Source organism: Hyla sarda, chromosome 6, assembly GCF_029499605.1.
Source record: "Hyla sarda isolate aHylSar1 chromosome 6, aHylSar1.hap1, whole genome shotgun sequence".
Classification (NCBI taxonomy): Eukaryota; Metazoa; Chordata; class Amphibia; order Anura; family Hylidae; genus Hyla; species Hyla sarda.
The window spans coordinates 48,741,351-48,766,821 of NC_079194.1; the positions used below are offsets into that span (position 1 = coordinate 48,741,351).

The 25,471-nt window shown below is 44.5% G+C and overlaps 1 protein-coding gene across 3 annotated transcripts in view; it reads right to left on the reverse strand.

Moving 5' to 3' along the window:
- ODR4 (odr-4 GPCR localization factor homolog) overlaps positions 1–25,471 on the reverse strand; it is a 48,863-nt gene that overhangs the window by 22,408 nt on the left and 984 nt on the right. For 2 of the 3 annotated variants that reach the window (XM_056523637.1, XM_056523639.1), the window contains exons 2-9: positions 22,238–22,370; positions 17,384–17,524; positions 14,745–14,840; positions 13,650–13,756; positions 10,337–10,373; positions 6,536–6,673; positions 6,333–6,428; positions 3,983–4,048 (exon numbers count right to left, since the gene is read on the reverse strand). In XM_056523637.1, the coding sequence (XP_056379612.1) occupies positions 3,983–4,048; positions 6,333–6,428; positions 6,536–6,673; positions 10,337–10,373; positions 13,650–13,756; positions 14,745–14,840; positions 17,384–17,524; positions 22,238–22,336 (780 nt within the window). In that variant the 5' untranslated portion in view covers positions 22,337–22,370. Of the gene's footprint in view, positions 1–3,982; positions 4,049–6,332; positions 6,429–6,535; positions 6,674–10,336; positions 10,374–13,649; positions 13,757–14,744; positions 14,841–17,383; positions 17,525–22,237; positions 22,371–22,775; positions 22,799–25,471 lie in introns of those variants that run through there. The other variant, XM_056523638.1, reaches the window with a different exon arrangement.

Here is a 25,471-nt window from a genome sequence, read left to right on the forward strand (position 1 = left end):
CTTGAAAAGAGTCGGCGGAATCAAAAGCGTGCAGAGGCCGCATCGAACTGGAACCCCTGGAGAGCAGTTGGTCTTGTCCCAAAAGACCATCCAACCGAAGTGAGACAAGGTCTTGAGGTTGAAACTAAGACTCTCCAGGATCTGGGTCCTGGCTGGAGCTCAGATCAGGAGGTAGTCCAAATAAGGAATCACGGAAACAACTATTGTCCGTAAAAAAGGCTATCACAGGCGCCAGGACTTTGGTAAAAGTCCGCGGAGAAGTGGCCAGACCGAAATGGATAGCCACAATAGAAAATGGCCGTCCGGAACTGCAGAGCGGAGGAACTGCTGATGACCGGGAAACAATGAGAAGTGGGGGCAGGCATCCTTGATGTCCACCGAGGAACGAAAACTCCCCTTGAACCTTAGATGCCGGCACCGAACAGAGAGACTCCATTCGGGATAGGAACGCTGGCTGAGATACTCGAGAACCAAGACTGGGCAAACACAAACGCCTTTCTTGGAGACCACAGGGAGGTTGGAATAACCCTCGAAAACGTTCCCCTGAAGTTGCATGTCCAGGCATCCCGGAGGGTAAGAGGCGACCAACCACCCGAGAAAGGTCGGCGGGTGGGGGCGACCCTTCAGGCCGAGGAAGGCCTACGGGTGCCTGATGGGGCCGCCAAACGGCCGGAACGGATAGCCGACCTCCGGGAGGAATGGGATAGGAAAGAGGAGCCCTCTTCCCATGAAAGCGCCTGGCTGGACCCTTTGTTGGTACCCTTTGTTGGTACTAAAGGTCTGCAGAACCGGAAGGAGAACTTACGACGGAAAGCGATTCTGTGAGTCTTACCAGAGGTAATAAAGAACTCTTTTTCCGCCCGTCGCCTCACTTCCTGAAGGTGGCGTCCGCATTCCAGGCTTAAAGCCACATGAAGGGACAGTGGCTACCAGGTAGCTTGTGATAAAGGCAGCACAGTGGCTGCACATGGAAGCAGAACACCGAAAAAATCTCCGGCTGCAGAGCATAGGAGAGCTAGATTAAATAAATCCCCCAGAAGGATCTTGAAGACTACCCTGGCGGAGTTGGAAGACCATACTAAAAGGGCCTTTGACACCCAGGAAGAAGCAAAAGCAGGAAAAGGGCAGAGATTGCCAAAATATCCACCTTCATGTCCGCTGGATTCTTGAAGGCAGCCGCATCAGCCAAAGGCCGGGTAGGCGCCATAGAGAGGCGGGAGACCGGCGGATCCACAGTTGGAGAGGAGGTCCAACGAGCAATGAGGTCCTTGGCAAAGGAATACCGTGCTTGAACCTTCTTCGTTTCCTGAAACTTCTCGTCAGGGTGACTTCAGGCGGATACCCGCAGGGCGTAAAATTCAGTGTGAGAGCTGAAAGTCTTGAGTTCTGGTCGGGCACAGAGAAGGAGACTTCTGGAGCCACGTCCGAAGTTCCTGGGTCCTTTAGATGGCCGCAACCACTGAGTACACCACATCAGGCACATCCGTGCGGTCCTCTGAGTCGGAGGCCGAATCAGAAACCACATCCACAAGTTCTCCAGGTGAATGGGAACGAGGTGAGGCAGCCCTGGAAGAGGTCGGCACGATGAAAGGAAACTTCTGGACCACGTCCGAAGTTCCTGGGTCCTTTAGCTGGAAGGTGTCTCTTATGGCTGCAACCAATGAGTACACCACATTAGGCACATGCGTGCGGTCCTCTGAGTCGGAAGCCGAATCAGAAACTTCTTCCACAAGTTCTCCAGGTGAATGGGAACGTGTGAGGTGGCCCTGGAAGAGAGAGAGAGACTGACCTGGTACATGGGTCTGGAGAGCCAGAGCGGCGACCCTGGGAGCATTCTCTAGAGGAGCAGGTTTGAGTAACGGGGCGATGCCTGCGAGGGGAGCGCCCGTGCCTGCCAGAAGACTCGGGAATGAGTCAGATGACACACCCCTATGATGCTGCGAGAGCGTCAGAATAGGGGGAGAGCGGGACCCTCCGGAGGGCCGGTGTAGGGAGGGCCTCTCCAAGGCAGTCACCACATAACGGGAGACCTGAGCAAAGTCGGATATAAACTGGGAGAGGGAGGGAACCCAGGCTGGACGGGCAGCCGAACCCACTGGGTCGGGAAGAACAACCGGGGTAGAGTAGCAGGGGGGTCTGGGGGAGCAGTGGAGCAGGCAGAACAAGTGGTTCAGCAGAACCAGACAGTATAGAGTTACAGTATTGACAGAGTAAAGGAGTGGCTAACACTTCAGTTAACTGTTTAGAGGGAGGCCGTTCTGGGCCTCTCTCACCCAAGACTGTGTTCCAATTCATTGTTGCTGATACAGTCTGCTTATCTTACTGTTTCACATGCCTTAAGATCCCCATAGACCACAATGGGCCTATTTAAAAAAAATTAAACCACAACACTGTAACACTCTGTCCCACCCCGGGACTCGAACCTGCGGTGGTCTGCAGGCTGTCAAAGAGGAGAAATGCCGGCCAATAGCAAGTGAGGGGCGTGTTAGGAGCAGGGGGCACTGCTGATTGGCCCCTGCCACCAATCGCGCGCACAGCGCTGATTGGTGTACAGTTCGCGCCCAGAGAAGCATTAACAAGAAGTCTGTAATGGCGTCCGCTCCTTGCCCCGAGTGCACATGCCAATGTATGTGCGCTCGTGGGGAACTAAGCGGACTAAAGAAAGTGAAAGTAAACCGGCGCTCAGAGCGCCTGTATAGAGAACGCCGTGGCTGTCAGCCGCTTCAATGTAAAAACATACACACAGACGTTCCACACACACACACACACACACAGTATATATGAATAAAGTGTAGAGAGTTGTGCCCCATCCAAACTGCCACTGCTCCCCCCAGTAATAAAGGACCCCCTGTCCAGGCCAGCCCCATTAGACCCATGAGAAAAGTGGGCCAAAAACTGAGGGTCTCCAGCTGTTGCAAATCTGCACCTAAGGAGAAAGGGAAATATACTCAACTCAGTCAGAAGAACTTACCTCATGAAGTCTTCCTATGAAGTCTTCAGTCAGCTTTTATCACCTGCATCATGCCGTGCTACCATGTGCGAGCGAGGCGAGCAAGGAGATAGGGTCACCCGGACCAATGAGGTACAACCCCAGGCGCTGACCGTTGGCGAGAGGGGGGTGAACAGCGCATATACGCAATGTCTGTGCCCCCTTACTCACAATGGGGAAACAGTCCCCACCTGAAAACATGAAAGAAAATGGAATAAAAAACTAACACATTCCCTAACTAGGAAAATAATAAAACATAAGACCTGGTCTGGAGAACTCCAGACCATGTCCACCTCCTTCAGACACTAAGCTTAAACTGATTACCTCAGGGCCTGGCGGCGGGTATATTCTGCTGGGAGGAGCCGACTTCTTTGTTACCATAGTGTCATACCTCCTAGAGACAGCAGCATACACCCACGGTCTGTGTCCCCCAATGGAACCGATAAAGAAATATATTTTCCTTGGGGGCTGATGAAATTGAAATGATACTACCTAACGTGATCCCCCATATCTTCTGGTCCAGCACCTTTCGGTCCCCTACTGGTCTCTGTTCGTTCCTACTTTGGAGATGAGATGTCTCAGCAGGACCTGCTCAACCAATCACTGGCTGAGATGGGACACCGCTGGGGCCAACGAGCGGGCAGGTCCGGCTGAGACATCTCATCCCCGAAGTAGGAACAAGCAGAGACCAGTTGGGGACTGCTGGGTATTAGGGAAGAGAAGTATAATTTCTTCTTCACTTTAGTTATGAAAGTGAAGAAATTCACAGAACACTTACCGGATGAAGGCTTCAAGTAACTTTATTCTTTTACTACACCGCTTCCTGATGTAAATACCTTCTTATCTATCCCTATAGCCTTCACATTACCCGCACTCATCATCCTCACTATATAGACTGCACACCATACTTGTGACTTATAGTTCTCTTTCCATAAACCTAAGCCAAAATGTGAACAGCACACAATGATACGTAAACATTTAGCGGTCACTTACTGGTGTCATAAGAATGTTTGCGGAGATGATCTGAGGACTGGAATGTGCGGACGACCTGGATTTTTTCTGTTCAAAACAAAAATAATGCAGATACCATTAGAAAACCTTACTTTACAGATTTTTAGGGCATTCAAAACCTATTTTGAGCCATTTTTAGAAGCTACAACAAATGCGGTTTAAAGGGCACCTCTCATCAAATAAACTTTTGATACATTTTAGATTAATGAATGTTGAATAACTTTCCAATAGCATGTTAATGAAAAATATGCTTCTTTCTATTGTATTTTTCCTGATCAGTCCTGTCAGCAAGCATTTCTGACTCATGCTGGAGTCCTAAACACTCAGAGCTGCCAGCCTGCTTTGTTCACAGCCAAACAGGCTGTGAACAAAGCAGGCTGGCAGCTCTGAGTGTTCTCCTTTATGAACAAAGCAGACTGGCAGCTCGTAGTGTTTAGGACTCCAGCATGAGTCTGAAATGCTTGCTGCCAGGACTGGTAGGGAGACCCCTAGTGGTCATTTCTTCAAAGTGGAAAATTAAATAGAAAGAAGCATATTTTTTTAATAACATGCAATTGTAAAGTTATTCTGCATACATTAATCTATAATATATCAAAAGTTTTTTTGATGAGAGGTACGCTTTAATCATACTTATTTTGTAATAAAAGTCTTACTTTTTTTTTTAAATAGTACAATAATAGAACAACTAAATAAATTGAGTATTGTTTTAATCCTATTGACCAACAGAAAAAAAAGAACATGTCAGTATAACCATAAAGTGCACTGCGTAAAAATAAACCCCCCCCAAATGTTGATTTTTTTCTTTACGGTGCGCCGTACATTTTTTTTGTAAAAAGAAAGGCGTCATTGCAAAGTACAATTAGCCACACAAAAAACAAGCCCTGAAAATGAAAAAGCTAAAATGAGAATTGGCTGGTTCCTCAAGGCAAAAACCTGCTGTGTCCTAAGAGGTTAAAGTGTGTTTATTTAAAAATATATATATACAGTGGTCCCTCAACATACGATGGTAATCCGTTCCAAATGAACCATCGTTTGTTGAAACCATCGTATGTTGAGGGATTCGTGCAATGTAAAGTATAGGACCCGTCACCGCTGCCCTGGATGGATGTCGCCCTCCATCGCTGTCGCCGCGTCCCCGTGGTGTCCCCGATGCTCCGGACATCTCTGCTTCCCTGGGATCCTCGCTCTCCATCGCCGTCATAACGTCACTACGCACGCACGCCGCTCCTATTGGATGACGGAGCGGCGTGCGACGTGATGACGACGATGGAGAGCGCCGGCAACGGAGGGGATCCTGAAGAGGACGCTCCGGAGCCCCGAGGACAGGTAGGAGACCATCCCCGGAGCACACGGGGCACCGTAAACGGCTATCCGGCGGCAGCTGAAGCAGTCAGCGCTGCCGGATAGCCGTTTATGCGATGGCCCCGACATACAAAAGCATCGTATGTTGATGCTGCCTTCAACATGCGATGGCCTCTGAGAGGCCATTGCATGTTGAAATTATCGTATGTCGGGGCCATCGTAGGTCGGGGGGTCACTGTATATATATATATATATATATATATATATATATATATATATTGTCATGAGGAGCAAGTGATTTGATCTATACTCACAGTATAATAGTGCAATTTTTTTGTGATTCCGGGATAATGGGTTTGGGTCTGTGCTCACAGGGGCTGGATCTGATAGGTGATGATGACCATCCTGTAATTCACAGGAGGTCAACTGACCCAGAACACGCCACTTCCTCTTACACATTAAACACTGAGATTTACTGTGGTCAGGCGGGTGATCACATGACCCAGTTACAGTCATAAAACATATAGGTGCCTTGTACTGATAAACTTTAAACCGCAAGTTTTTTACACCTGTTTGCTTGTGATTTTACGCGGAAGAAGCCCCTGGTCTGAGATCCTGGTTTTCTCTTAATCCGCTAGGTAAATTTGTCTACTACATGTTTGAATCGCTCTGAAGAATTAGAGTCTGGGTGGATCAGAGACTGTCGACCCAATCATTGTTTTAGTAGGTCTACTATGTTTTTGTACTCTTAGCACAACACAATCTGGTAAGTACAAAGTATCGCACTGTACTAATGTGTTTGTTGGAAATAGCACACAAGGGAAGAGACATTTTCTGTGCTTGTGTTTATAATGAATAAAGCATATGGCGCAGTAGGACTAGTAATGGTGAGTGTGCATGATATGAGGATAAAAAAAATCAATACAATCACTAAATCACTGCATAGCTAGTGAATTGATGCTGTATATCACAAAACACAAGACAATGACTACATATACAACATATCATTTTGCTCATTCTCAAGTCTCACCTGCTCCTCCACCAGGTCACCATCGCTGTCTTTGACTTGTCCATTAAATAATATGACAGCATTTTCCAGCTCTTTTGCCCACTGTACCAGTCCTTGCTAAAAAGATAAATAAATAAAATAACAATGAAAAACGTGTACTGGCACAACTACACAACTCTATATAACACCAAAGCATATATATATATTTAGAATAAAAAACTCACTCTTGTATATTTCTGTTTTTCTTGATATGTTGCAGATGAAGACAATGGAATGATCAGGTCTACGTGGACATTACAGTCTATAGTTAGCCAAGATGAAGGCGTGTTTTGGTATTTCCAATCAGCTGGTTTCGCTGTACTCTAGAGATAAAAGGGGAACCGTTTTAGTGAGAATACAGTACAATGGTGGCTTGTTGTGGGAAAAAAACAATATTTAGGAAAGACTGAATAGGGAAAACTGAACAATGGATGGGAACCAAGATGCTTCTTCAGGATGGTATTATGAAGGTAATGATTTAATCCATATAATACAAAGAGTTTCTACCTCATAGTGGGCTCTTCATCTGGTGAATGACTTTAAAAACCTGACGAAGAGCCTGGTATGGGCTAGAAACTCGTATTATATGGAATAAAATGCCTTGCGTTAAATTATCACCAAAAAAACACAACAGAACTAAGTAAATCAGATCTATTAACACAGAAAAGAGCACCAACAACCAACTATATAAGACCATACACATATCTGGGAAAATGAAAAAGCAAACATGGGCCCACAAAACAATCCAACCAGATAGTATGTTGAGAAAGGAAAAAGACCATAAGAAACACAGAACACCTTACACATTTCTCTATGGGGCGCTTCGTCATGGGGCAAGTGGTAAGGTGCACGTTGTTAGGCCCATGTTTGCTTTTTGATTTTTCCAGATTTGTGTATGGTTTTACTTTTCTCCCTGTATTCTGCCATAGGATGCCATTATTATAGTCTAATTTCAGTGTACTATCCAATGATGTGCATGGTGCTGTTACCATTTTATTGATTTATTTTATGACTCTTCTGAATAATGATTGTTTACATTTTTGATACCTTGTTGGTGCTCTGCCTTGTGTTATATAAAGCACCTTGATTATTGTAATTTTTTCATCTAGCCCTCTTCAATTTGATACCCGCTAGTGGTTGCAATTCTTGGCGAACGGAGACAGCTGACCTGACACCGAGCGAGTGGTTCTTTAAATGGGCACTGTCAGATACAAAAACTTTTTATCTGTCGTACATCTTGGCAAACATTAACCTTTCTAATATACTTCATAAGAAGTATATCATGGCTAAATCATGGCTTTGTCCAAGCTGAAGCACAGGCATGAACAAAGTCAAGTAACTGAGGGTGGGCTAGTACTCCTCTGTGCTCTCTCCTGTCTGATAGCACTCCTCTGTGCTCTCTCCTGTCTGATAGGACTCCTCTGTGCTCTCTCCTGTCTGATAGGACTCCTCTGTGCTCTCTCCTGTCCGATAGGACTCCTCTGTGCTCTCTCCTGTCTGATAGTACTCCTCTGTGCTCTCTCCTGTCTGATAGTACTCCTCTGTGCTCTCTCCTGTCTGATAGTACTCCTCTGTGCTCTCTCCTGTCTGATAGAGACTCCTCTGTGCTCTCTCCTGTCTGATAGTACTCCTCTGTGCTCTCTCCTGTCTGATAGCACTCCCCTGTGCTCTCTCCTGTCTGATAGGACTCCTCTGTGCTCTCTCCTGTCTGATAGTACTCCTCTGTGCTCTCTCCTGTCTGATAGAGACTCCTCTGTGCTCTCTCCTGTCTGATAGGACTCCTCTGTGCTCTCTCCTGTCTGATAGGACTCCTCTGTGCTCTCTCCTGTCTGATAGCACTCCCATGTGCTCTCTTCTGTCTGATAGGACTACGCTGTGCTCTCTCCTGTCTAATAGGACTCCTCTGTGCTCCCTCCTGTCTGATAGGAATCTTCTGTGCTCTCTCCTGTCCGATAGGACTCCTCTGTGCTCTCTCAGACATGAGATAGAACAGAGGAGTACTATCAGATAGGAGATAGCACAGAGGAGTGCTATCAGACAGGAGAGAGCAAGAGGAGTCCTATCAGACAGGAGAGAGCACAGAGAGTCCTATCAGACAGGAGAGAGCACAGAGAAGTACTATCAGACAGGAGAGAGCACAGAAGAGTACTATCAGACAGGAGAGAGCACTGAGGAGTCCAATCAGACAGGAAAGAGCACAGAGGAGTACTATCAGACAGGAGAGAGCACAGAGGAGTGCTATCAGACAGGAGAGAGCACAGAGGAGTGCTATCAGAAAGGAGAGAGCACAGATGAGTACTATCAGACAGTAGAAAGCTCAGAGGAGTACTATCAGACAGGAGAGAGCACAGAGGAGTGCTATCAGACAGGAGAGAGCACAGAGGAGTCCTATCAGACAGGAGAGAGCACAGAGGAGTACTATCAGACTGGAGAGAGCACAGAGGAGTGCTATCAGACAGGAGAGAGCACAGAGGAGTGCTATCAGACAGCAGAGAGCACAGAGGAGTACTATCAGACAGGAGAGAGCACAGAGGAGTGCTATCAGACAGGAGAAAGCACAGAGGAGTGCTATCAGACAGGAGAGAGCACAGAGGAGTCCTATCAGACAGGAGAGAGCACAGAGGAGTGCTATCAGATAGGTGAGAGCACAGAGGAGTCCTATCAGACAGGAGAGAGCACAGAGGAGTACTATCAGACAGGAGAGAGCACAGAGGAGTGCCAGCCCACCCTCACTTACTGGACTTTGGCTATGCCTGTGTTTCAGGCTGGACAAAGCAAAGATTGTATAGGCCATGATTTCTATAAAAAGGAAATAACATTTTCTGATGAACTATATTAGAAAGGCTAATGTTTTGCCAAGATGTACAACATATAAAAAGTTTTTGAATCTGACATTGCTTCTTCTGCAATTCTATCTGCCCTTTCATTCTTTGCCCAGACGTGCTATGCTAGGGGCGCAACCCTATTTTTTGTATTATTTTAGGTACCTATTTCAGAGAGATGCCATTGTCTGCCCTAGTCTTATGGCTGAGCTCTCCTCGTGACAAAATTTCTGTTAGGAAAGACGCTATGTTTATGGTCCCTGTGAAACATTGCTGAATGGCTGGAAAGGTTCTGACCTCCTATACTGTTATTAGCTGAGCCTGAACGTACTCAGCAGCTATATTTCATGCATGGGACCAGCCATCAATATTATGAGACCATATGAGACCATGTAGTTATATTGTACACAGACACCCTAGATCCCCAAACTGAGGACCTTCAGGTGTTGCAAAACTACAATTCCCAGCATGCCTGGACAGCCAATGGCTGTCTGGGCATGCTGGGAGTTGTAGATTTGCAACACCTGGAGGTTCACAGTTTGGAGACCACTGAAATACACCTTCTCATCTGATCCATGGAAACTGATACATAACAACATACTATATCAAAAACCGAATGAACAAAAAATTCAGCATGTACTGTATGGCAGCTGTGGCAAACAAGTGTCCAAAATCCAGTCATTTACTGTGTCCTAATAAATTACACCAATTCTAGATCACTTATGTCTGATGGACTTCTGAAGCTGAGCAGAAATGCTCCTTACTTTTAGCGCTCCATGGGGATCACAGCACCCGGACCCCCATCACTCAAAACTTCTGACAAGTCAATGTCACATGTCAGAAGTTTTTAAAAATGATAGTTACTGTCTAAAAAACTAACAAAAAAAAGTCTGGTACCTTCATCATCAAACTATGACCCTGCAGCTTGTTATGGATGAACTTTCCAAGAACATAATTTAAAGGGGTACTCCACCCCTAGACATCTCATCCCTTATCCGGCCGTCACGCCCCCTTTTATGGACATGAATGGCATGACGTCATGACCACGGCCGCCAAAAGTCAGCGTTCTGAACATAATCCCAGCAGCGATCAGACATCGTAGTACCACTTTAACAATGATGCAACTTTCTTATAGTTCCCTCGACTATTCTGCACGACACTTACCTTTGGATCTGAGATGTCAAAGGTTCTACAAGTATTCCTTAAAGAGAACACATTAAGAATTAGAATAGAGGCGACGATCCAATTACATGTATCAGGGAGACATACAATAGGTCATGAATTTATCCCCTTAAAGTGTACCTGTCGTCAACAAAAACTTTTTATATAATGTAGATAATACCATTATATGTATATTTGTAATATACATTGGTTAAAAAATGTGTATATTTTTGTCCCTGCAGCTATTGCCTGTGTGTCTCTATGAGGAGTCCAAATACCGGAAGTGAGGGTGGACAAGCAGGGCTCTGTACACTGAGGACAAGCAGGGCTCTGTACACTGAGGACAAGCAGGGCTCTGTACACTGAGGACAAGCAGGGCTCTGTGCACTAAGAAAAAGCAGGACAATGTGCACAGATCCCTGCTTGTCCTGCCCTCACTTCCTGTTTTTGGACTCCTCATGGAGACACACAGACAACAGCTGCAGGGACAGCATTTTTTCACCAAAAAATATACACAATTTTTAACCAATGTATATTACAAATATACATATAACGGTATTATCTACATGATATCAAAGGTTTTTGTTGACGACAGGTACACTTTAAGGACACAGCCAATTAAAATGTTTGTGTTTTCATTTTTCTTTTCTCCTCACATTCTAAATGCCAAAACTCTTTTACTTTTTCGATCCACAGACCCATATGAGGGCTTTTATTTATTTTTTTTTTCACGATTAATTGTCATTTGTAATGACACCTTTCATTTTATCAAAATATATATGGCAAAAGGAGAAAAACATATTTTTTGGGGAACAAATTGAAAAAAATGCAAGTTGGAAATTTTGGGGCTTTACATCTTTAGGCAGTGGACTTTATAGTAAAACCTAAACGTGATCTTTATTCTGTGGGTCAATACGATTACAATGATACTCATGTTTATATACTTTTCTATTATTGTACTGCTTTTTGTACAATAATAGGCAAACTTTTTTTTACAAAGTAAATTCCTTTAAAATCGCCCTATTCTGATCCATATAAGCTTCTTTTTTTACATGATACAACAAAAATGTATGAAAGGCATAACATGGTATATCATCAAAATCAGTGTAAGGGTATGATCACACGGTAGGAAAATGTGCGAAATGTCCGTCCGATAAACACTGTCAGATATTCCGCACATTTGAAAGTCCGGCAGGTGCTAGGACAGCTCGGAAATGCGCCGTCTTATAGACGGCAATGCATTTCTTGAGCGAAATTCGAAGAAAAAATAGACATGTCTATTCTTTTTGCAGATGCCGGAATCAGGATTTTCGTGGCAGAAACATGTCACAGAAATTCTGTTGTGTGCAGAGTGCAGCAGTATCCCATTGAAATCAATAAGACTCTGCTGCAACGCCATGTCTGTGCAGTATTTTCCTGTGATATTTCGCACGGACATTCTGCCGTGTGGACATACCCTAAGAGTGTTTAACCTCTTCAGGACGCTGGGTGTATGCATACGCCCTGCATCCCGAGTCCTTAAGGACGTGGGGCGTATGCATACGCCTGTGGGAATTCCGTTCCCCGCCGCTAGCTGGTTGGGGACCAGACCGGAATGCCTGCTGAAATCATTTAGCAGGCATCCTGGCACATCGCCCAGGGGGGTCCTGAGACCCCCCATGTCGGCGATCGCAGAAAATCGCATGTCAATTCAGACATGCAATTTTCTGCTATTCCGGGCTAATCGGGTCTCTGGTGACCCGTTCGACCAGAAAATAGGGATGATCGGAGCTGTCAGTGACAGCCAAGATCATCCTGAGGGCTAGGAGTGAGGTCGCCGTGCTGCGATCTCCTCCTATGCCCTGCCATTGGTCAGAACTGATTCTGACCAATGGCAGAGCAGGACAGTGGGTTGCCATGGCAACCCCCGTTCTGCCCACCCCTGGATGTCGAGGGGAACATGGGGAGAAGATGGAGGCCGGTACCTGGAGGAGAAGATGCCTGGAAACCGCTGTTCGTCGCTGGAGACTGCAAAGATCCTGGCTCAGGTAGGGTAACCACGTTGGGGACGAGGGTAATGATAGTGAAAGTAAAGTGATCTTTACTGTGGCAACCACTAAGAAGGTCAAACTGCAACCCCCAGCATGCCCAGACAGCCAAAGGCTGTCTGGGCATGCTGGGGTTGTAGTTTTGCAACATCTGAAGGGTCACAGTTTGGAGACCACTGTTACAGTGGTGCCCAAACGTTAGCCCTCCAGATGTTGCCAAAACTACAACTCTCAGCATGCCTAGTCTGCCCAAGCATGCTGGGAGTTGTAGTTCTGTAACATCTGTCCCTTCAGATTTTGCAATTTTCATGAAATTTTTGAAAATTGCTGCTATACTTTGCTCTGCTTTTTTCAAAAAGCAAAAATATGTCCATTTTATGATGCCAACATAAAGTAGACATATTGTATTTGCGAATAAAAATTTAATTTATTGGGAATATCCATTTTCCTTACAAGTAGAGAGCTTCAAAATTAGAAAAATGTTACATTTTCAACATTTTCATGAAATTTGGGGATTTTTCACCAAAAAAGGATGCAAGTAACGCCGAAAATTTACCACCAAAATAAAGTAGAATAAGTCACGAAAAAACAATCTCAGAATCAGAATATTCGGTAAAAGCCTTTTTGAGTTATTAATTCGTAAAGCGACAGTTGTCATAATTGCGAAAAAGGGCTCAGTCCTTAAGATGAAAAAGGGCTGCGTCCTTAAGGGGTTAATAACAGGGATACCAATGGTGTCCAGGTACCAGTAACAAATCCAATACACATCATACTCTATAACTTTCTTATTTTTTAATCAGTACCACACGTCTATGTGACCTTTTAATCCTTTTTTATTCCATTTTGGTTTGGTATTTGGTAGGATTTTGCGTTTACGGATTAATAATGTTAAATCTAAATAGTTTGTATAATTCCACACATGGAAATACCAAATATGTGCTTTTTAATTGGGCTTTCTTATATTTTATAAAAACTTATGGGAGTTGTAGTTTTGCAACAGCTGGAGGTCCACAGTTTTGAGATCTAGCATCTACACCAGGGGTCTCAAACTGGTGGCCCTTCAGATGCTGGAAAACTTCAACTCCCAGCATTCCCAACAGCCGATAGCTGCAGCAAATGGCTGTCTGAGTATGTCCGGGCATGCTGGGAGTTGAAGTTTTGCAACATCTGGAGGGCCACCAGTTTGAGACCCCTGATCTACACCATGAAAGCTAAAGGCCCATGTGTTATAGTCATGACAGCGCCTTCTTATCGCTCTTCTAAAAATCTTCTATCATACAATAACCTACTTCTTTGTTAATGAACAGACGTGCACCGCCGCTCTATCAGTGGGATCATTTTCGCCAGGACTCCACAATCTGTTCTTCCTCGAAGTCTTATCTACAGCAAAGAGGAGCTAGAATAAGAAATAAAGACAGAATGAGGAATACATCAGCCTTTTTACAACTGGGATGAACAGACTATAACCATAAAGACACCCCACCCCCCTCCCAAAACAGAGAACAAGCGATACTGAATCTTGTTTCAAGCACAGGAAATGCCATGGAGGATTGGTCGCTTTCTATTACAGTAAAACTCCATGAAATTTTCCATAATTGTTATATGGATTTACTAGGGTCAGATAAAGGTCTAAATCAACTCATCAATCGCAGGATAGCGGACAACTAGCTGATTGGTGAAAGCCCAACCACTGGGACCTCGTTGTACATAACAAAGGAGGCCAATGGTCTTCAAGTTAATGGAGTGGCAGCACACATGCTCGGCCTCCGCTCCATGCACTGTCTATGGGGCTTCTGAACATTGCTGGCGTTGTATTACTGTTTCTGTCTGAGAGAGAGTGAGAGAAAGAGAGTGAGAATGAGAGAGAGAGAGAGAGAGAGAGAGAGAGAGAGAAAGAGAGTGAGAGAGTGAGAATGAGAGAGACAATATAAAGACTGAGATATCAAGGAAAGAGACCCAGAGGACAAAGAGAGAGGAAAGACTGAGATTGAAAGAGAGAGGGCTTAGACTGAACAGAGAGAGAGATAGAGAGAGAAAGAGAGGGAGAGAGAGACAGAGAGAGAGAAAGAGAGAGAAGAGACAGAGACAGAGAAAGAACGAGAGAGAAAGAGAGGGAGAGAGAAGAGACAAAGAGACACAGAGAGAGAGAGAGAGAGAGAGAGAGAAGAGACAGTGAAAGAGAGAGAGAAGAGAGCGAGAAGAGAGAGAGAGAGACAGTGTGAGAGAGAGAGAGAGAGAGAAGAGAGAGACAGTGTGAGAGAGAGAGCTAGATTGAGAAAGACACAAAAAGAGAGAGAGAATATGAGGTGGAGATTAAGAGGGCTAAGACCTGGACAAATAGAGCGAAGAGAGAAGGGACACCGAGACAACAAGTATCCGCTTACCTTTCGTAAAGTATTTTGTGATTCCTTTGCAAGTTCTGGAGATGTTATAAGGAAGACACCAACAACCAGCAGGCCACCGGGGAGCATCCGATTCACCTATGAGAGATCCTCTGGTTACTCCTATAGTCAATTATCTACACACATACACAATGGCCGGGCCTCTGCTGGCAGGGACCCCTGAACCGATCCCTCATTGATAGTACAGAGCCTTAGTGTTATCCAGCCATCGGGGGGCTTTTCTTTATTACAGAGAAGCTTCTCCTTCTAACATTACATTCTGTATTTATCGTGGGCATGCAGCTGATATTTATATCATTTATTAAAAAATCTCTCAGGTGTCTGGTGATGGATTGGACATGTAAAAATCCATCACATGATCCTTCTTTCCTTCACACATTATATTGTTATCTGACTTGGATCTAATTAGCTTTTTTTATTTATTTATTTTTAAAGCTTTCTAATGGATCTTAGCAGATTAAAAACTAATAGTAAGTGATTTTTTTGTGCATTTTTGCAATAGTTGCTCATAATGAATCCAGTTAAAGTATAACTGATCATAACAGAAGTGAAAACGTTTTTACCAATGAATCCAACCAAGGATAACATCTGTCTGGAGTTTGTATGTTCTCCCTGTACTTGTTTGGTTATATATAGGATTTCAGGGATGCAAATATGGGGGAAGAGAGGTTTCTAGTGTCTATCAACTCTCTCTTAGCAGTTTGGAATTTTGAGTGTTACTGTAATTCTTTCTTCCACCTCTAGGGGGAGGTCATTGCATATGAATTTATCAGAGCTGTAAAAATTCCTATACAATGAGCTTCTTTAATGGCAATGCAGGAATAGAGTTTTATCATGTTACACCAGTGCTTCCCAGCCAGGGGGCCTCCAGCTGTTGCAAAACTGCAACTCCCAGCATGCCCTGACAGCCTTTAACGGCCCCCTTCAAAACAAAGGTATTGGGGGCCCGCATTGGAGACTGCATGGGGGTCCAGCAGTTAGACGTATGTCTGCAATCTGACACCTATTGGGGCTCTGGCCCCCATCTTCTTAAAGAAGTGAGACTGACGCCCACTCAGCAAATCACCACAGAATAGGGGATAAGTTTTAGTTACCCAGAATACCCCTTTAAATTTTCCCCTATCCTGTAGTGACTTGCTGAGCGGGCCGTCACTACCACTCGTTTAAGAATGTGGGGGCCAGAGCGCACCGGGACTGGTAAGTAACTGAACCCTGTACAGGAGGGGATAGGGGATATATGGGACCCATTGAGACCCCCCCCCCCCCCCGCAATCCGGCACATATCCGTTGTCGACAAGATCAAGGATAAGTTTAAAGGGGTATTCCAGGAATTGTTTTTATTTGACTATGCTACAGGGGCTGTAAAGTTAGTGTAGTTCATAATATAGTGTCTGTACCTGTGTGTAATGTGTGTGATGGTTGGTTTCGCATTCTTATGTACTCGTTGCACTGGATGTAAATTTTTAACAGCATACAAAATGACTCCTGTCTCAGGTATTCCCAGGATGCAGTGCAGCTGAGACACTAGCTCACTAGTGATGACAGGAAGCCTGTTCTGCTTCAATGGGTTGAGCAACCACAGGGAATTTGCAAAAGCTGGAGGCACTCTGATTAGAAAGCACTGGTATTTTGCATGGAATTCAGCTCATTTTTGGTTCAAGGGGTGGGATGGCTGATGTGTGGTAGGGAGGAAAGTGGAATTCTGGGATTTGTAGTAAAAGAGAAAACTCCAATAGGAAACACCAATTCACAAAAAGATAGCCACAGCTTTATGGTAATCTTAACCCAAAGACAAGCACAGATCCTTCCTAAACATGTCCATTACTGTCTGGCAGGTAAGTGCTAAAATCACCTTATGGTGTATAACCCCTTTAAGTTACCCAAAGTACCCCTTTTATGCCCCTTTAAAAATATGTACTGAAAACTAAAAATAAAAAAAAAACAGGGACCTTTAGCTGCCTCCCTTATGGAAACCAAAGCACCACCACCATTTTTCATTGCATCTAGATGTGTTGGTTGATCCATTGTAATCAGTGTGAACTTGCAGTAAAATATGGGAAAGTCCAACTCACCTGCTACATCCCGTGCTCGGATCCCCACTCAGACTCTCCGTGTCCAAATAATGAAGAAAGACAAAATGATCCAGCACTTGGAATATTGCAGCTTTATTGTATCCTCTTAAAACAGCATGGGACAACTTCAACACTCCACAAGGTCTGACACCTCTTGACGCGTTTCGAGCGCATGCGCTCGAAACGCGTCAAGAGGTGTCAGACCTTGTGAAGTGCTGAAGTTGTTCCATGCTGTTTTAAGAGGATACACTAAAGCTGCAATATTCCAAGTGCTGGATCATTTTGTCTTTCTTCATTAATCAGTGTGAACTCTCTTAAGATCTGGGAAAGTCTACAGCAGTGATCTCCAAACTGTGGACCTGTAGTTGCAAAACTACAACTCCCAGCATGCCCTAGTATGCTGGGAGTTGTAGTTTTGCAACAGCTGGAGGTCCACAGTTTGGAGATCTCTGGCCTACAAAATGAGATCTGATATGGTCATTGGGGCTACATATACACCTCCTGCTCAGAGCCCAAATACAGCCCCTATAGTTACCCTTATAACTATACCTGACTGGCATGAATAGAAACCCACTCCTCATCGATGTCATCAAGCCTGGGGGGTCCGGCCCTCTGTTTGGGGACTTCACCTGGTTCTTCTTTTTGAGGAGTCTGAACGGCCAGAAGAACGTAATCCCTCAGCAGGGAGCACTAGGAGAAGGTGGAGAATTTATAACACACAAGATATATACTAGTATACATAAGATGGGTATAAATAAAGGGGTTGGTCATTTTATAGTAAAATTAATCAAGGTACTATATTAGTAAGCGTATACACTGTAGTCAAAGACAATTGCTCCCTGTTGTGCTGATATAAGAAGCCATGCCCCCTTGCTGTGCAGTTTTGCGTGGCACTGTGAACGGCAATCCCATCCATAACATTGCCAAGCATGGAGAAGGACATGACAATGCTCCTCCCTCTGCGTCCTCCATAGGCATATACAGGCTCAGTAGAGGACGCTGAGGGCGGTTCAGGTCATGTGACCTCCATGCCGTTTACCGTTCAGCATCATAAACATTACAGTGTAATAATCATTTATGCAGGTAGCAATAGAAAATATGTTAATTTTCTTTCTTTTTTTTTTGTAAAATGGGAAAATAAGGGTAATTTTATTTTTTATTGGGGGAGGGGGTTTTATATAATTTTAGAGATTTTATTTATTTATTTATTTATACTTTTATATGCAAACATTACACTGCATTCACTGTATAATGCTATGCCTATGGCATAGCATTATACAGTGTGATCGGCTATCCACTGATCTAGCCTGGCAAATCAGTGATCGGCGGCAGGAGGCAGGTAAGGGGACCCTCCTCCGCCTCCATTTCATTTTCAATTAAGACACCGTGACCGGCATTGATCACGGCATCTTAAGGGTTAAATGCAGGGCAGAGGTGGGATTGCCACTGCCCGGCATAAGCTGTGAGAGTGTGGCTACTGATAGAACATGACATGTCTTCATTTACATAAAAAAAAAAAAAAAGATTCAGTGATGATAACAGTAGACGTCCTTCTTATATACAGATTACTGCTCAGGATATCACGTCAGTGCAACCTATGGGGCAGATAAATGCCATATAGTAGCTTATTGTGCACTGTCAGATCCATAAACTTTTTTATATGTTGTTACTGATGAAAATTTAAGACCTTATGTAATATTGTTGTTTAAACTGTTTTGAATATTTTATAAAGAAAACGGCTCCTGAAAATCCCACCACTAGGGGTCGTCATACCTACTGGGACACTAACCAGTCCTGCAGCAGCATCAGGCTTGTCCATGAGTCATAGACAAGAGATGAGTCATGGACAAGGCTGTATGAGCGGACACACCAGTCAGCTCTCACCACCAAGAGAGGGACACGCCTCCTCCCACCACACACCAATCACCTCCCACCACCACAAGAGAGGGACACGTCTCCTCCCACCACACACCAATCACCTCCCACCACCAAAAGGAGGGATACGCCCCTTTCTATCACACACCAATCACCTCCCACCACAAGAGAGGGACACATCTCCTCCCACCACACACCAATCACCTCCCACCACCAAAAGGAGGGATATGCCCCTTTCTACCACACACCAATCCCATCCCAGCACCACCAGAAGGGACACGCCCCCTTCTACCACACACCAATCACCTCCCACCACCACAAGGGAGGGACACGCCCCCTTCCCCTGGAAGGATTGCTAACACTGTGAGCTAATAAAAAGAGGGATTTTTATAAATTTAGGTGATAAAGTCAGAAAAATTATGTGTAGATGGTCAGGATAAGGTACTGTGTAGCATATTATTATTTTTATATATAATATATATTTTTATTATAATTTTTTTTTAGATCTGACAGGTACGCTTTAAAGGAGTACTCTAGTGCAGACTATTACTCCTCCGTTGTGCCTGGGCTGAAAAAAAATATGCAAACAAACTTTCACTCACCTTCCTGTGTTCCCCTGGAGCGCCGCTACAGCTCATCGATCCTCCGGTCCCGTCTTCTGCCTTTTCCCTGTGCACGTATCGTCACACGGAACAGTTTTCGTCAGTACACCAGCCGAGGCGAGACATCGCTGCGGCCAGTGATAGGCTGAACGCCATGTGACAATCAGTGCACACATAAGAAGGAAGAAGACGGGACCAAAAAAACAATCAGTTGTAGTGGCGCTCCGGGGTAGCACAGGAAGGTGAGTGAAAGTTTGTTTTAATTTTTTTTTCAGCCCGACACAACGGAGGAGGAATAGTCTGCACTAGAGTACTCGTTTAAGAGTACTCCAGTGCTTTAAAACATATCCCCTATGTGCAGTATAGGGTATAAGTGTCTGATCTTGGGGGTCCGACTTCTAGGACCCCCCCATGATCTGCAGAACAGGGCCCAGGCTCTTCCTGTGCATAGAGCGTTGGGGTCAGCACTTGCTCCATGAACTGTCTATGGTAGAGTTGGATGGCTCACTGGGATCGCTGGGGTCCTGGGTTCAAATCCCCCCAAGGACAACATCTGCAAAGAGTTTGTAAGTATGTTCTCTGTATTTTTGCGTGGGTTTCCTCCCACACTTCAAAACATACTGATAGGTTTAGGTTGTGAGCCCCAATGGGGACAGGAACCAATCTGAGTGTACAACGCTGCGGAATCTGTGTGAACTATATAAATAAAGAGTTATTATTACTATATACCTGAGTACAGCTCCCTGTACAGGGATAGCCGGGGGCCATGATAAACTGTGGGATAAGCTGGAGAAACAAGTCCCGTCCATGGAGGCCACACCTCACAACTTACAGGACGGTGACATCTTATTGGAGATCAACTAAATTGATACAAGAACAGGGGGGGCTCTACCACATAATAATGAATGGGTGCTAATTACAGTGAAAGAATCATAACCAATTACACTAAAAAGTAGGCTAACACTGAGAAAAGTGCACACCACAGTACTTTTTAGTACAGCTGAAATATTTTATTGCACAAAAATACACCTAATAACAAACACGTATAACAAGAGACATCTAAAATCACTAAAAACTGCTCACTAGGAGCATGACACAACCCTGGAGTGGGGCCATGAACCCCCTCCCCCAGAAAAGTGATCCCGTTCAAATAGCAAACTGTTATATCTATCACCAGTATTGGCGATAATACTATAGGTAATCTCGATGTCCACAATAATGAGCTGTGTACTGAAATAATAGACAGAGTATGCAGTACCACCATCTGTCAATGCAAAAAAATAATAAACAGAATACTTAGGCAAGGAGAAAAGGTCAAAGGGCCAGACTGGTGGAAACAGTGTTGACTCCCCTGAGGAAGACGCTCGGCAACAAAACGCGTGGGGTTCCTGCGTGGCCCCATTCACTGCTTTATCTTGCACTGTTTCCACCAGTCTGGCCCTTTGACCTTTTCTCCTTGCCTAAGTATTCTGTTTATTATTTTTTGCATTGACAGATGGTGGTACTGCATACACTGTCTATTATTTCAATACACAGCTCATTGTTGTGGGCATCGAGATTACCTATAGTATTATCGCCAATACTGGTGATAGATATAACAGTTTGTTATTTGTACGGGGTCACTTTTCTGGGGGAGGGGGTTCATGTCCCCACTCCTAGTGAGCAGTTTTTAGTGATTTTAGATGCCTCTTGTTATACGTGTTTGTTATTAGGTGTATTTTTGTGCAATAAAATATTTCAGCTGTACTAATAAGTACAGTGATCCTTCAACTTACAATGGCCTAAACATACAATAGTTTCAACATACAATGGTCTTTTCTGGACCATTGTAAGTTGAAACCAGACTCAACATACAATGCTACTGACCGTCCAGATCTGTGAAACGTGTCAATGGCTGGAAGAACTGACCAATCAGAATGGGCATTCACTGGTAAAACCCCTGTATTACTGAAGCGCATGCACTGACTGATGTCTGGTAGCGCCCCCTACAGTAGAGGAAGGTATTACATGTTCTGTACACTTTACCTGTACCAGGATTACCTTGCTCCTCTGGACACCAGGTGAGGGCGACTCCATGTTACTTTTTTAGAACACTGCGTGTACTGTACAGGACCCCGAAGAAGCTCCTGCCCTCTACATAGATAATTAGTAGATAACTAATATAGATAAAACAAGTCCTTACATATAAAAGTAAGAAAGATCTGCCGGGAGCTGTAAATCACTGTCTTTGTCAGTGTTTCCCAAGCAGGGTGCCGCCAGCTGTTGCAAAACTGCAACTCCCAGCATGCCCGGACAGCCTTTGGCTGTCCGGGCATGCTGGGAGTTGTAGTTTTGCAACAGCTGGAGGCTCCATGCTTGGGAAACACTGACATAGACAGTGATTTACAGCTCCCAGCAGATCTTTCTTACTTTTATATGTAAGGACTTGTTTTATCTATATTAGTTATCTACTTATTTTTCTATAATTCTCACTTTTTCCTATTTTTTGGATGACATTTTGGTGCCATTAGAACCAATTACCAGGTTTCCATAGAGTTCTGGTCTCAACATACAATGGTTTCGACATACAATGGTCGTCCTGGAACCAAATTATATTGTAACTTGAGGGACCACTGTATTGTGGTGTGCACTTTTCTCAGTGTTAGCCTACTTTTCAGTGTAATTGGTTATGATTCTTTCACTGTAAGTAGCACCCATTCATTATTATGTGGTAGAGCCCCCCCCCCCCCCCCTGTTCTTGTATCAATTTAGTTGATCTCCAATAAGATGTCACCGTCCTGTAAGTTGTGAGGTGCGGCCTCCATGGATGGGACTTGTTTCTCCAGCATATCCCACAGTTTATCGTGGCGCCCGGCTATCCCTGTACATGGTTTTAATGTTATCACTGACCGGTGCGACGCCATCGTGTGTCAGTAGTCCTACTCACATGTCCTATAAGGAGTCCGGTCACATAAGGCTTCTGCTGCTGAATAATCTTCGTGAAATACTTTTCCACCGCCTCATCCACGTAGTAGCTTCTCCCCATGATGATCCGATGTCATCTAGCAATGTCCTACAATCTGTAAAATGAACAATATCCCTGGTTATAGAGTATAGCACAGTGTTTTCTATACAGCGTGTCTCCAGCTTTTGCAAAACTACAACTCCCAGCATGCCCGGACAGCCGTTGGCTGTCCGGGCATGCTGGGAGTTGTAGTTTTGCAACAGCCAGAGACATAGGGGGAGATTTATTAAAACCTGTCCAGAGGAAAAGTTGCCCAGTTGCCCATAGCAACCAATCAGATCGCTTCTTTCATTTTTAACAAGGCCTCGGCAAAATGACAGCAGCAATCTGATTGGTTGCTATGGGCAACTTTTCCTCTGGACAGGTTTTAATAAATCTTCCCCATACTGTTTGGAAAACACTGGTATAGCGGAAAAACCCTCAGTAATATTATAACACAATCTCCCCCATTTGTCAAAACCTGTCCAGAGGAGAAGTTGCTGAGTTGCCCATAGCAACCAATCAGATCGCTTCTTTCATTTTTAGCAAGGCCTCTGCAAAATGAAAGAAGCGATCTGATTGGTTGCTATGGGCAACTGGGCAACTTTTCCTCTGCACAGGTTTTGGTAAATCTCCCCCAATATTATTTGTGTGTACAGCATATCAGGGTATTATTTGTGTGCACAGTATATAGTGGTGCTATACTTACAGTCCAATATATGGCGGCAATATCTGTATGTACATTATATAGCGGTATTATTTATAAATACAGTATGTTGCTACATGATCTGTGTGTACAGTATGGTGTCGTATTATTTGTGCGCACAGTATATGGTGGGGTTATTTGTACATACAGTTAATGAAAGCAATATTTGGGTATACAGTATACGGCAGTATTATCTACAGGGCTGTGGAGTCAGAGTCGGAGTCGAATGAAATTTTGGGTACCTGGAGTCGGAGTCGGCAAACAATGCACCGACTCCGACTCCTACTAAATTTAGATTGGAATAAAAAAAAAAAGCAAGTTTAAATGTCCCAATTCACAAAAAGTTATAATTAATGATTTCTCTACTATAAGAATAAAGACCAATGCATGCAGTGCCTCACGTAACCGCAAAACGAACACGTTAAGTGACCGTGAAGAAGCTTTACATGTGCTTAACTATATGGCACACAACGCACAATTAGGAGCGGAAATACTTATACTTTCTATATTGTTGTGTCCTGCTGTTACAGGGAACCATGGGTAACCTAGCCTCTCACTGATAAGGGATTAAGGAAACATGTTTTTTCACACTTGTATAAGTGAAGGGAATGGAGGGTCAATAGTTCAAGACTGAAGCTGTAAACCATTGGAAAAACTGCTGCCATTCAGCTAAGGCTATAAAAACTTGTAAACTCGATTGTTAGCTTAAAGGGGTACTCCGCCCCTAGACATCACGAGGGGCGGAGCCGTGATGTAGCGATGCTCCGGCCCCTATATCGCCCGTCATTACGCACAGAGTGAACTCGCTCTGTGCAGTAATGATAGCGCGGTGCCGCATCGGCGATCCCGGGGGTCCCCAGCAGCGGGACCCCGGCGATCTGACAACTTATCCCCTATCCTTTGGAAAGGGGATAAGATGTCAGATCGCTGGGGTCCCGCTGCTGGGGACCCCCGGGATCGCCGCTGCGACACCGCTCGCTCATTACTGCTCAGAGCGAGCGAGTAATGACGGGCGATACAGGGGCCGGAGCATCGTTACATCACGGCTCCGCCCCTCATGATGTCACGGCCGCCCCCTCAATACAAGTCTATGGGAAGGGGCGTGGGGGTCGTCACGCCCCCTGCCATAGACTTGCATTAAGGGGGCGGGCCGTGATGTCACGAGGGGCGGAGCCATGACATCACACTGCTCCATCCCCTGTATCGCCCATCATTACGCACAGAGCGAACTCATTCTGTGTAGTAATGAAAGCGCGGTGCCGCAGTGGCGATCCTGGGGTTCCCCAGCAGCAGGACCCCGGCGATCTGACATCTTATCCCCTATCCTTTGGATAGGGGATAAGATGTCTAGGGGCAGAGTACCCCTTTAAACATGACTATGGGATTCTACTAGGGAAATCATGTTTTATAATAAATGCCCCTTCCTGGTTCCTCCCACTATCCTATCTTCAGCAGCAGATCAGCACACAAACTGTTCAATACAATAGACTATTGGCTTCCCAGCCAGTAGTCCTGTAGTAATGACATGTATGTTGCCTTTCTACAGAGGAGTCGGAGTCGGAAGCACAGAAAACTCCGGAGTCGGAACATTTATCTACCGACTCCACAACCCATACAATATATGGTGGCAATACTTCTATGTACATCATATGGTGGAGTTATTCATACATATAGCATATGACTACACTATGGGTACATTACATGGTGGTATTATCTATATTTACAGCATATAAGTACACTATGGGTACATTACATGGTGGTATTATCTATATTTACAGTATATAAGTACACTATGGGTACATTACATGGTGGTATTATCTATATTTACAGTATATGACTACACTATGGGTACATTACATGGTGGTATTATCTATATTTACAGCATATGAATACACTATGGGTACATTACATGGTGGTATTATCTATATTTACAGTATATGACTACACTATGGGTACATTACATGGTGGTATTATCTATACTTGCAATATATGACTACACTATGGGTACATTACATGGTGGTATTATCTATATTTACAGTATATGACTACACTATGGGTACATTACATGGTGGTATTATCTATATTTACAGTATATAAGTACACTATGGGTACATTACATGGTGGTATTATCTATATTTACAGTATATGACTACACTATGGGTACATTACATGGTGGTATTATCTATATTTACAGTACATGACTACATATATGACCCCTCATCTTTGTGTGTGTCACAGTCATTAGTGTCCCTTTATCTCCTATGCCACAGGTAATCATGTCCCCCCGGCACATCGTGCCTCACAGTCATATATCTCCCCTATCACATTCATTAGTGGCCCCTAATCATCCGTGTCACAGTCATTCATCTTCCCTTATCTCCCCATGTCACATTCATTAGTGTCCCCTCATCTCATGTGGCACGGTCATTACTATCCCCTCATCTTCCTGTGCGTCACATTCATTATTGTCC